The 13,859-nt window shown below is 38.2% G+C and overlaps 1 protein-coding gene across 4 annotated transcripts in view; it reads right to left on the bottom strand.

Moving 5' to 3' along the window:
* The window catches only part of Larp1b (La ribonucleoprotein 1B), a 33,192-nt gene that overhangs the window by 2,843 nt on the left and 16,490 nt on the right, over positions 1-13,859 (bottom strand). For all 4 annotated transcript variants that reach the window (NM_001415051.1, XM_087622237.1, XM_087622238.1 and 1 more), the window contains exons 5-9: positions 11,045-11,185; positions 8,517-8,660; positions 7,929-8,094; positions 4,356-4,500; positions 225-399 (exon numbers count right to left, since the gene is read on the bottom strand). In NM_001415051.1, the coding sequence (NP_001401980.1) occupies positions 225-399; positions 4,356-4,500; positions 7,929-8,094; positions 8,517-8,660; positions 11,045-11,185 (771 nt within the window). The remainder of the gene's footprint in view (positions 1-224; positions 400-4,355; positions 4,501-7,928; positions 8,095-8,516; positions 8,661-11,044; positions 11,186-13,859) is intronic.

The raw sequence follows: 13,859 nt of genomic DNA, 5'->3' as shown, positions 1-13,859 counted from the left end.
CCACACAAGATAATACACAAAAAATATCTAAGATCAAGAAACACTATGATTGTGCATAATTAATTATAGTTTAGCTAGGAAATAGCTTAAGTAGAATTTGGAGGACCAAGAGTCATTTAATTAGCTTTAGCTTTGCTATTATGAAAGCACAACAGATTACAGATAAATAGGAAACCTCACAAACAGCCCACTCTTACACTGTTTGAACTAGTAAAAGCAGTTACCTGTATGGGAGCCAAAGGCCTGGCCAGGTATGAACTCCGGACAATCAATCAACTGAGAGAAGTCTGTCTGTGGCACATTTCGTGGAGGAGGGCCTGGAATTGGCCATTTTTCTGGTTCTATCTTTTTCCTCATTTTCTCATCCACAATTTCTACTTCTGTGCTATCCTTAAGTGCCTGGCAGTAGAAAATTTACACATTAAAGTTACATGCAAAAGGTCTTAGTTGTATGCTTTAAAAATTCTTATCTAAAAATTGCAAAGCTTCAAGTTAGTAGGCTGTAATAACATAGTTAATGCGTCTAAGACTAACTGTGAATTAGTCTTAGCAATAGAACATTCCTTTAGGTATATTGGTCCATGTCTGTAATTTCAGTGATCGGGCAGCAGAGGCAAAAGGATTGTGCCAAGTTTGGGGCCAGCTTAAGACTCTGTCTCAAAAGACCAGAAACAGAACTCAGGAAATGGGGGTGGGAGATAAATAGAGGTAAGCAAAGTTCTCGAAGTCATTCTAGGCTACAGTGAGCTTGAGGATAGGTGGCACTACATGAGACCCTGTACTCCAACTCCCACTGTCAAAAAAGTGAATTAACAAGCTGAAGATAGAGCTTACTTCCTAGGGTTCTTCCCTGACATGATTGATGTCCTGAGTTTTATCACAAGTAATCCCCCCCAAAAAAAAACAGGTATGGTGATATGTGTCTGCAATGCAGCACTCACTCAGGTGGTAGGGATAAAAGGATCAAGAATTAAAAGTTTTCCCAAGTTACATAGTGAGTTTGATATGAGTTGAAGTCAGATCTGTGCTATGCAAGACCCTAATTCAAGAGGAGTATACAAAAAGAAACTACACTGATTACTAACAAGAAAACAACTGACTTATTACTGGCCAAAGGTGAGGTTAAAAACTGTGTTACAGATCCTGTGGAATAGATTTTTTATGTAGAAAACAACCTATGGAATCACTTAGTGGTCCATGCACAGGACTTTGGATTCTGTGTACTGGGTTTGGCCCAATGCTGCTTGTATTCTAATATTAATTTGGATCCCCAAAACTGCTTACACCATTGTCTGCATGTAGCTTCTGGGAACCTGCCGGTAGTGGGTCATTGGTAATGTCTGTGGAGGGTAGACGGAGGCAGATTCCTGGGCTTGGGACTAGAGGAGGGAAGGGAAATTTGCGAGGTCAAGATAGTGTAAAGATGATCAGAGAGAATGTGTGAAGGAGCCAGAAGAATGTGGCCAAGATGGGCAGCCCTCTGGGTCCAGAGTAGCCAAGACAGAACACAGAATTTATTAAGTTTCAACTCAGAATTATTGGGGGGAGGTAGATTCTATCAGTGGTGGAGGTTGGGCAGTAGCCAGCTATTGTGCTGATTAAGGCATATTAAATATAAAGGCTGTATGTGTGCTTCATTCAGGAATGTTAAGCATTGAGACAGGTAGTGACCCACCACCACCAAAATTAAAAGACAAAACAAAACAATTCTGTCCTTAGTAAATGAACAGGTAGAAATTAAAAGAAATTAGTTATTCATTATTCATGTCTTCTAAAACAATTAGAGCAAACCAAAAGCCAGGCATAATGGCACATGCCTATAAACTCAACACTAAGGAGGGTGAGGTAGGAGGATTAGAGGATTACTACCCTGTGTGAAAGAAACAAGCAGACAAATTCTAAAGGGAACAGCTATATGCAAAATGTTCAAGCAGCTTAAATCTGAAAAAGTCTAAAAAAAAAAAAAAAACTGGAACTTTTATAAATTCCAAAGCTTAACCTAAATCAGATCCTGTTTTAACTGATATTTGGGGGCGTCCAAAGTTCTGACTAGCTGACCAATTAGGCATTTTTCTTCATGATACAGTTAAAGGAAAAAAAAGTGATGAGAGTACACACCTTTAACCCCTCACTCAGGGAGGCAGAGGCAGGAGGATCTGTGTCAGTTCAAAGCCAGCTGGTCTACATAGCAAAGAGAAACCCTGATTCAGAAAAAGAAAGGAGGGAGGGAAGAAAGGAAGAGGAGGAAGAGAAAGTAGCCCTGGGCTAACGAGATATCTGAGCTGGTATAGACACCTGACATTGAGGGCCTGAGTTCAGTGGTGGAAGGAGAGAGAGCACTAGCTCCTAAAAGTTGTCCTTTGACCTCACACCATGGCTAACCATGCCCACTCACTGACCTGCTAAATAAATGTCAGTTTGCCGTATTAAAATAGCAAGTACTAATGATCTATGTAGAGATCTATCCCTTAGGGCTGAAGATCTGCATCTGTGAGAACCTGAGACAAAGGAAATGAGCAGACATAAATTCAGTTGATGCAGAACACGAGATTTAGGATGGAAGCAAATAACCTACCGCTACCCCAGAGTGACCTTAGTTACCAGCTGGAATGCTACAGAACAAGGGTCACCTGACCTACTGCAGGCTTGAACCTCATGAGCCTCATACCTGCAATACCAATACTCAGGAGGGTAGGGCAGGATTTCTGTGAGTTTAAGGCCAGCCTGGCTACCTTTTACAGAAATTGATTCATAATGTTTAGCTATGTAGATAATACTAAATCAGAGCAAGTTATTACACATCCTAGCAACTACAGTCAAAAGAATTTACCCAGCATAAATGAAAACACAATCACATGAGACCTCAGTCTTTATTTACAATCTCCAAAATGGAACACAGTCATCCATTAGTGCATGGGTATGCTGAGGGACATCTGTACTACAGAACAGAGATCAGCAACACAAGGCAGGGGAGGGCTGAAACAAAACAAAGCAATCAATCCCAAAGGCACTGTGAGACGTCAAAGATCAGGAGCAGCTGTTTGTGATGCCTCAGACCTGCAGTGCTAGCACCAGGGAGACAGAGGCAGGAGGATCCCAGCCTGGGCTTTATTGAACAGGGGGGGCTGGGGGGGGAGGAAAAGAAAAGAGAAAGGAAAAAGAATTAAAGACTACAAAATCTTAACTTACTAATTTATATGGTATCGGGAAAAACAAAAACTACAAGACAAAAGATCATCATTCTTGCTACGTGCTATGTAAGAGCCTACACAGGGACTATCATATACGTAGAAAAAGGAAAATAAAAAATGTTGAGAGAATTAATTTCTAGAAAGAAGACAAAATCACAGATTTACTTAAAGGCAGTATTACCACAGCTAGAAAGGTTTTCTCCAATTAACTTCCTGACTAGAAAGAAGCCCACACCTGTAACACAGTTCTTTGGTGGTAGGGACAGAATAGGGAGTTCAAGGCTAGCCTCAGCTCCATAGTGACAACAGGTTTGAAACAAGCCTAGCTACCTGAAACCCTGCATCCATGAGTGAGCATGTGCACATGTGCATTCATGTGAAGGAAGGTTTCCTAAAGCACATGATAATTCAATATTTAGTAAGTAGAATTGCATGTTAGTTTAGACCAGTCTGAGAGAAGATTAAAGACCTCAAAATACTAAAGGTTCAAGATTTCAAAGAAACACATTTAAAATAGGACTCATTAAAAATAGGAAATAGCTGAGATTTCTCTGAACTCAGGAACTATTGACTGACAGCTTTTTATTATCTTTATTAAGATGACAGCTAACCTAGAACATATGGACTCAAGGATTTATACTTCTGAGTGGCTTTAAATCTCCATGCCTAGCATACTTCTCTAGGAGTTAGGAGTGGGGAGGTCCTAGGGGTCTTGCTCTGTAGCTCAGATTTGTCTTGAACTTACCAATTCTTACCCAACACCTTAGTCAGCATACTTTTTAAACACATAACCAGTATTTGTATAGTGTGTGCGCATGTTGTGTGTATAGTGTGGCCTTGCATAAGTATGCCATGGTGAACATGTGGAATCAGAGGAAAACTTGTACAAGTTGGTTTTCTCCTTCCACCACCACATGGACTCTGTGGGTAGGACACAGGTCTTCGGAGTTGATAGCAAGCACCCTTACTCATGGAAGCATCTCAGCAGCCCACTTTTCTTTCTTTCCTATTTTTTTGGAGTGGGGAGGGAGCTAGTTCTGGGGATAAACAGAGGATCTCATGTGTATTGGCCAAATGCTCTACCACTGAGTAGTCCTCCTTTTTAAACACTTTTTAAGGACAGTTTTTAAGTTTGACTTTTTATTGTTTTAAATAAATATTTACCTCCAAGATGAGATTAAGGTTTGTGGTGAGAGCCTGCACACGGTGAAAACCAGCAATCAGGGAAATGGGCAGAAATCCCTGCTCATCCATCTTTCTTCGAAGAAAGAAGTCCCGTTCCAAGTTCTCTATGCTGAAGTAATACTCACTAAGAAAAGAGGACGAGTTTACCCACTCATGTGGCAACACAGACGTGTACCCACTGCTTAGAACAACTTATCAAATTATTCTCCTCTGGTTAGTAATACTGCTATATTTACATGTTAGGCAAAATATACATGGAACATAATATAGCACATGGCAAACATGAGACCAAGCAAAACCCTGCTCAATTGATAAATTTCTTTTGCACACAAGCAGAAACTTATTAAAAGTTAATGATAATCATTTAACTAAACTTATGTCTAACAAATTAAAATATAATTTAAAAATCCATGTTTATATTGTTCAGAATACAGACATATACTTGCTGGGTAAGTGAAAATTCTACAGCACTGAATTTTTCAATGAGTCATTCACTGAAAGATCCTATGGCAAAGTTACCTCCACCTGCTTCATTAAACCCTAAATAATAACAAAACTAAATATATCAGTTTACTACCTCCCAAACACTGGAAAGAACAGAGCACTTGAGAGTATCTTTTGTTGATTCATACTCAAACATAAGGTCCTTTGTCCCCCTACCCCCAAAATAACAACACCCTAACATTGTATATTAGGACCCTTAGCAACCAGCACACAACTAAGTAAAAATCATGCCAACACAGTAACATATGCATAAGTCATAGAAGCCCAAGCTTTTTGGTCCTCAGCATTTCCAAACAAAGGGAAGAATAATATAATATATCTAAAAAAGACATATCACTGGCTCCATGAACTAAGTCCATGAAGAGAAAAGATACAGACAATGCTTAGATAATTTGGGGTTAGAGTTATTTAAGTACAGATCCACTTAACCTTGCCCCAGACAGATTCTAAACAGGCAACTATCAGTCTAGCCAAAGACAATAAACTTAAAAGATAAGTCATAAAAGACCCAGAAGGAAAATTTTTTTAATGAAGTGGAAAACATACATTTAAAGTACAGCATCCATATAGTAAAAAAGAAAATAATTTGACTCTAAAGACAGAGATCGGGGTCCCAGGTGGGATAAAGAGACCCATGGCTACATTATAATGGGCAATCCTACAGTCCTAAAGCTAGCTTCCCAAGCCCAGAGAAAGTTCTTGGGAGGCAGCAAGGTAGGAGAAAGCACGCAATTTCACACTCTTTAGTGTACAACTAACTCCATTACTTGGTAACCTTGAACTACTTAGGACAAATTCTAACCTTGAATAACTAAGCACCTCTAAATATTAACTGATTAGGAATAACATTTCACTTGTGGGAGAGGGGGAAAATACTTTAAAAACATATGATCTAAATCTGTCCTGTGTAATATTCATCAGTCAAGGTGCAAAGTTCTCATAGAGCTTATTTACTGACATCTGGGTGACACTAATAAATTGTGTGTTCTGACTTTTATTCCACCTCAAATGCCTAATCCCATTGCCTCAGGATCTTGAAATGTCTGAGATTACAAAACCTGGGACATTATACTAGCCATCTGATGTAGTCATAAGTTAGAACCGTATTTAATGCAGTTTCCTAAATCAGTAGTAATTGATCCATTGTGAAAACCAAAGCTACGTAAGTAAATCCACAAATCACTATTAGCTATAGTCTGTACTGGGTTACAAACATACTAATCTATAAATTTGAATGACAAGAGATTGATCAGTGTTAAAATTTAGCCCAGTGTGGTGACAAAGTAGCGGGTACTTGAAAGTTGAGACAGGAGGGACCAGAAGTTTCAGTCACTCTATGAGTGCCTATCTCAAAAGGAAAAAAATAAATAAAAATAAAAACACCATTTAGCATTTGTTAGAAATTTTTCATTTAAAGTGACTAAGACTATCCATTAGGAATAATAAAGCAACTTTAAAATATATTTTCATCTACCTAGTTCACTCAGTTGGTTAGAATGTAGTAATGGTAAAATAATATTTAGCATCAAAGTACAATAAAAACTTTAAAAAGGAGAAAAGGACAAAAATGCAAATGCAGACCTAATCCATCACTTCACCTCTCTAAGTACAGACTAGAAACAGTCTGACCACTACAGTGAGCAAAGTGTGAACCCGCATCTCTAAGAGACACTCCATGGATGTTTGCCAAAAACCCTGCCACTGAAACAACAAAAAAGAGTCATGGCCAATGTCTGACATTTTGCTCAGTGTCCTAGGGGACATACATGTCCTACCTTAGCAGCTCTGCATTCTACACTGCATGACCAGAAACTGTCAACAAGGAAGCAGCTCTGCTCCTCCCTCACTCATGAGCACAGTGGATGCCGATTATCCTGACATGGAGTTGCATGTTCACTGTCAGGTCTCAGAAGGACCTAGCAGTAAGAGTTACAAAAGAAGACAGGAATAATGGTATGAAGTTGACAGGCACTTTCTGGCCACAAAAAGGCCCTTTGCTTAGTTTTGTGTCAACCATAACAAAGGAAGCAAGAACAAAATAAGCAAGTTGCTCTGTACTGGTAGCCCATCACATCTACCACTACTAAGGCAACCAAAGGTGACTGGCTGACACCAATGAAAAAAATAAAGTCTAGTTACAGAGGAGGGTCCCATCCTTTTTATATATATATATATATATATATATATATATATATATATATATATATATATATATATATACATATATATATATATATATATATAAATGTGTGTATTTTAAATGCTTATGCCCTCTCAAAAATAGACCATTTTCCTTCATCATGTAAGGTAGAAAAGTAAGATTTTACCCAGTTGGTTACACAAATTACTTGGGAAAGTTGTGGGGTTTCCTGGGGGGCTTGTTTTGTATTCTTTGTAATTTCCATGATATAAACATACCATGCAGATATGCAAAATATATATTTGGAATAAGCAGAGTTCTTACAGAGGACTAGTGTATGATTTAAAAATATTTCTCCTTTAATAGATGCCATGAAGAATTCAGAGCTTAAAAGATAAAAGACAATGCAGCCATCAGTTGCTATTAAATTTTGAAACATCAGGCACTATTTTAATCATTTACAAGTGTTTTTATTATTTTTTTCATATTTGTTTTGCTTTTTATCATATGGGTTTTGCTCTGCGTCTCAGGCTAGCTTTGAACTCAGCAATGTTCCTCAGAATTTCAGGCATGTACCACCACACCCAGCTCATTTGCAAATTTCAATTACCTATTTGCAAATGAGACATATTTTACTTATTTTAAATAATATGAAGAAGTTTTAGTCTTACATTTTTTCATACTTACTCATTACGCAATGACATTTCAACTACTCTTAAATGACAGGCATATAAACAAAAAGAAAAGTTTGTAGACACCTATTTTGTCAATCTCTTAGAAAAAAATCAAAATAATATTCCCATTCTGTAATTTTACTATTGCAGTTTTGAAAATATGATAAGTCAGATATATAATAAATTTGCTACTGAAACAGATGTGAGTGCCTTCTGTCTTTGACATGTACTTACATTTGGCGCTTAATGTACTCTTTAAGCAGTGTTTCTTCCACAGGATACACCTGCACACCTGTGCCATCATCATAGTAATACATCATGCTGGTGTTAAGCTCTGTAGGAAATGGCTGCTCAGTCCTTTCCCCTGGCTCTCGATAACCATATGAATAATCAAAGTTCACTGGATACAAAGTAAAAGAAAGGTGATCACAAATTAAAAAATAAGCAGTAACCACAAAAAGAAATCCAAAATTAAAAACTTCAAACACAAAAACTAAATTTACTATCAAACTAAAATGATTTGCTGACCCATCCTGCCAGAGGATCACTGAGATAGCTCAGCAGGGAAAGGCCCATGTCACCAAGCTAATAGCCTGCATTTAACCTCCAGGTGTCACATCATAGAGAGAACCAACTCCTGCAATTTGTTCTCAGATTTCCACATGCATACCATGGCACCCTGACCTAAACCACACACATAAAAATAAAATGTAAAAAAATGTTAACATAATATAGGGCAACATTGAAAAAAAGGATAATTGCTAATTTTCTTTCAAAGTTCACCTAATTTAACAGAGGGGGAAAAAAAACCTCATGTCTTACATCTAGGGTTTCCTCGACCTCGGCCTCTTCCTCGGCCCCGGCCTCTTCCCCGGCCTCTAGTGGAACCTCGGATGGTACCACCCTCACTTCTCACACTGGATACTTCATCTTGATCATCTCTCTTTTCTCTATCCCGTCTCCAACCTTCAAATAAAAATATTTAATACATTCAAATTTACAATAAAATAATGATCTCTATGAAATATAGTAACTACTTTCTCCCCCATTTTTTCCTCTTTGAATTTAAAAGCACCTCTTATTTATTCTTTTCATGTGCATACAATGTATTTAATTACAGTCACCCACTTCCCCCTCTCTTGGGTCTTTTTTTTTTTTTAGATAAGAAATCACTATGTAGGTGGGGCTGCTGGCATTGAATTTGGAGAGCTGCCTGGGGCTGCCCTCCCAAGTGATGGGATTAAAGGCAGGCGTTAACAAGCGCCAGGCCTTAAGGTAGTGTCAGATTTGGTAGCCCGGGTTGGCCTTGAACTCCTAGAAATTCCTGCATAAACCTGCCATAGTGATGAGATCACTAAGCAGCAGCTACCACATCCTTCTATCCTAGTTGATAGTAGCCAGGCTGTATTTAAAGAGCAAGAATCCAAGGTTACTATCAATATCTTTAGCATAAAAAGTGGGTTGGGGTAAGGAGGTGCTGAGCATATAGAAAACATTATGTATTAAGTAAACAACATACTAGAAAGACAATAATATGCTAATAATGTTATATACATATTTAGAATGCTCCATGGCTATTGTATTTATACATAAAACTTCCCTAAAAATACTTTCTACAAAACATGTAAGGAAGAAATACTACCATTCAAATAAAAGGCATGCTTTTTTAAAAAAGGAAAACTGAAATCACATAAAAAATCCAGACAAAAAGAACAAGAGAATTGTATCTATAATATTCTCCCACTCTCACTCTGTATACAAGAGGCTATCCTCAAACTCAGGGATCCCTATGCCTCTACCTCATGAGTGCTGTTAAAGGTGAACCGCCATGGCTTACAACAAAGATTTTTGATGGTGGTTAGACAAGAGTGAGAAAGAAGGAATTACCGTATGCTGTTCAGATGTGTTCCATAACCCCCCACTTCCACTCATTAGCCCACACCCCACATCTATGCATTCTTCAGAAAGGACATCCAGCATTATCTCTCCAACTGAAAGCCCTAGACCCTATAACCCCATCTTCTATGACAGTTTAAAATTCTTTGTAATTTATGTGTCTGTATATGGATTTATGTCTACCACATGTGAAGAAAAGCCCACAGATGTTAGAAGAGACCCTTGGATCCTTGGAACAAGAGTTATAGGTGGTTGTCATGCTGGAACCTAACACCACTTCAAAAGAAGTAAACATTCTTAATTATCACTCCAGCCCCTAAAATATTCTTGCCAAAAATGGCTATACACCTACAATCCTAGCTATTGGGAGGTTGGAGGACTTTGGGTTCAAGGCCAATCTGTACAACAATATTCAGTGATATCCAGAACAGTTAAACCAAATAGTCCTACCTTAACCCAAAGTAGGCCTCATTTTACATTATACCATAATAAACTCACAAAAAGTTTGCTATTGAAACATAAATATCATCTAAGTATTTAGATGCCAGGCACTGTGATACACACTTTTAATCCCAGCACTCGAGAAATAAGAGAGGCTAATAGATCTCTGGTTTATACAGAGACCTTGTCTTAAAAAAAGAAAAGTATTTCTACTAATAATTTGTAATTAAAAACTAATCATAAGGAAACATGACTCAAAACATAGCCCAAAGTAAAAAAAAAAATATCTGTTTAAAACCAATTATTATCTTGCAGGGAACAGTTTATGCCTTTAATTCCAAAATTTTAATTGGCAGAGGCAGGCCGATCTCTGAATTCAAGGTCAGCCTGGATTACACAGAAAGACCCTGTCTCAAAAAAAAACCATAATCACTACCATCATCATTCAATTGTCTTATAAAAAAGAAAAAAATCAATGTCAAGGAAGTCAAAGCAAAGGAACTGTTAAGACAATGGTGGAGATTAAGGGAGTGATAGCGCCTGTCTGTAAGCCTAGCACTCGAAGGGGTCGAGGCAGGAAATCACAAATCTGAGGTCAGATACATACATGCCTGGCTACAGAGTAAGCTAAATAGTAAAGTCCTGTCTCAAAATATAAAATAAGATATAAAATTAAGCCAGGAGATGGTGGCACATACCTCGAATCCCAGCATTCAGGAGGCCTACAACAAAGTTTTTGAAGCCAGCCTGGCCTACAGAAAGAATTCTAAGGACAACCAGGGCTGCACAAGGAAACCCTGTCTTGGAAAACCAAAAAGATAAAACACCAACATTGGAATAAGTTATATTGTGTTCAGCCTTGTTGTTAGGTGCCATAATTGCACTATTCTTTAGACATGTCCGCTGAAGATATGTAGACTTAGATGTGTCTGCAGTTTACTCTACATAGTTCCAATGGTAAGCACTAAAGCTATGTTTGTTCAAATTCACGGCACTCTTGAAATGATACTTACTTCGTGTATCACTTTTTCTATTGTTGTGCGCTGGTTTATTTGCTTCAGGTTGACATCTAGAGCTGTTCCGGGACCCAGGTCTTTCCTGGCTGTCTGGTCTCACATCATCTAAGTGGAGTGGTACCCATTTGTGCTTATTAGCTTGAAAATAAAACAAAACAAAATTGTTTCATGATGATGTACAATTCTCATGAAGGCTGTGTAATTCTAAAAGCACTCTGAATTTTAATTAAAGATTCAGTCTGCCTTTGAATGATTTTCTGTATGTAGAATACCAAAAGAATTCTTTTTATTTTTATAGACCTATCTTTCACTAAGTTTGTGCAAATTATTTCTAACTAGCAAGTGAAAAGCCAGTAAACTACAAAAAAAAAAAAAATCAATTGAACTAACATCCCAGGAGTTGGGAAGATGAGTCCATTAGTAATTACTTGCTAGCTAAGTACACGGCCCTGAGTGTCACCTCCAGCACCTACATAAAAGCCAGGCCTATGATGCCAACACTCAGGGATGGGGAGGCAGAAAAAGGAGGATCCCTGGGGCTTGCCCATCAATATGTTTCAGGTTCAGTAAGAGAAATAAAACTGAGAGTAACCAGCCTCTATACACTTATGCATGCATACACAAATCATATACACATAAATACATAAGCACACAAAATTATAAAAACAAACCCAGAGACTTTGGCTTCAGAACACTGTAGTAGTCATTTGTCTAGTATTACTACTAATAAAAAGTTTCTCAAAAGCAGGTGAGGAATAAGTATAAGATATTTCCTCCTTGATACAATTTTCTTGACATGACATTACCAGTATTTATTACTGGTCAATATTAAAGACAGACAAAAGACAAAAGAAGCTGAACAAAATGGCTCATGCCTGTAATTCTAGCTCCGGAGAGGCTAAGGCAGGAGGATTTCAATATCCTGGGATACACATCAAAAAAAATCTAATAAAAAAAATGATGCTGTTAATTTCACTTCTTTCCTTTCTTTCTTTCTCTTTTTTTCCATAACTGGGTCTCACTCTGGAGCTCCATCTCACAAAGATCCATCTGCTTTACAACTACTGGAATAAAGAGTGTCCACTTGATGATGTTTAATATCAATTGTCAACTTGAAGGTATTTGGAATAATCAAGGAACAAGCCTCTATAAGAATCTATAAGATTTTTTTAGAGTCTGTTAATTAAGGTGGGCCAGAGTTAATAGTAGCCAGCACTATTTTATAGGCCAGGGCACATGAGAAAGAGCAGGGCAAAAGCTTTTTGGCTTCCTACTGCCTGGGAATGACAAAAGCCAATAACTCCAGATCCTGCCTCCATGACTTCCCCACCAAAGACTATCTTTTAACCATAATCAAAATCAAAAAATGAATCCATCCACTTGTAAAGGGAACTAAAACAACAGGTGTGGTGGGTGGTTCAGGACTATAATTCCATCAACTTGGGTGTTGGGGCAAAGGATTAATAGTTCAAAGCCAGATTAGAACCCAAAAAGGCCCTGTCTGAATAAAAGGTCAAATGACAAGGGAAGGCAGAAGTAGGAACAGAAGGCAAGGGAGGATAAAGGAAGGGAGAGGGCAGGAGAGGAGGAGAAAAGAATCTTCTGTTAGAGACTGGTTGGTAACTTTAAAATTATCTTGGTTGCTAGGCATGGTGGTATATGTCTTTATTTCCAGCATTTGGGAGGCAAAACTAAGTGGATTTCTGTGAGTTTAAGTCCAGCCAGGGCTACACAGTGAGCCTCATGATAGCCAGAAGTAGATTGAGAGACCTGGTCTCAAAAAAGAAAAAAAAAATATTATTATACCTGATATCTATTTTCTACAAAGTTAAAAAGATTTACAACAAAAAAGAGGGCAAAGTACTTTAAGAAAAAAAGATTAGGGCTGGAGAGATGGCTCAGTGGTTAAGAGCACTGACTGCTTTTCCGGAGGTCCTGAGTACAAATCCCAGCAACCACGTGGTGGCTCACAAACATCTATAATGAAATCTGATGCCCTCTTCTGATGTGTCTGAGGACAGCAGCAGTCTGCTTATATATAATAAATAAATCTTTAAAAAATATATTTAAAAGAAAAAAAGATTATGGCAGTAAGATAGCTCAGCAGGTAAAGGCACCTTCCAAAAAGCTGACAAACCAAAGTTGACCCTTAAAATCCATATAGGAGAGGACTGACTCCTGCAAGTTGCCTTCTACCTGCACATACATGCTGTGGACACACACTCAAATAGATGCAGCAGTAGGGACACTCAGGCAAAGCTGAGTGGATCTCTAAGTTAGAGGCCAGCCTGCTCTATGGAACTCTATATATAGGATGGTCAGGGCTACACAGAGAAATCATGTCTTGAAAATTCAAATTCAAATAACCAAACAACCAAAACCATAAAATGGTTTTGTTTTAGAAAGTCTGCATGTTACTGCTCACCCTCCCAACCCAATCCCAACTTTGACTACTTTATCTTTTGGTTTCTCAAGACAGGGTCTTGACTATAGTCTTAGCAGGCTCTGTACTCACAAAGGCAGGCTGGCCTCAAATTTTTCCAAATGAATGGTAGCCCAAACTATTTGTGTATGCACATGCATGAGCATATGTTATACATGCATATTGTACATGGAGATCAGAGGACAACCTTTGGAGTTGTCCTCAGAAAAAATGTTCATTTCTCACTAATTCTGCTAAACTGGCTGGCCAGTGAGCCCTACCAAACCTGTCTCCAACTCACAAGTTCTGCCCTCATACCTCACTTTTCATGTGGGTTCTGGGGATTAAATTTGGGTCCTCCTGTGTGGATGCCAAACACTTTTTGGCCTG

This window comes from Rattus norvegicus, chromosome 2, assembly GCF_021556685.1.
Source record: "Rattus norvegicus strain SHRSP/BbbUtx chromosome 2, alternate assembly SHRSP_T2T, whole genome shotgun sequence".
NCBI classification, from domain to species: domain Eukaryota; kingdom Metazoa; phylum Chordata; class Mammalia; order Rodentia; family Muridae; genus Rattus; species Rattus norvegicus.
The sequence above is the reverse complement of the archived record's forward strand: the minus strand, read 5'-3'. Positions and strand labels throughout refer to the sequence as shown.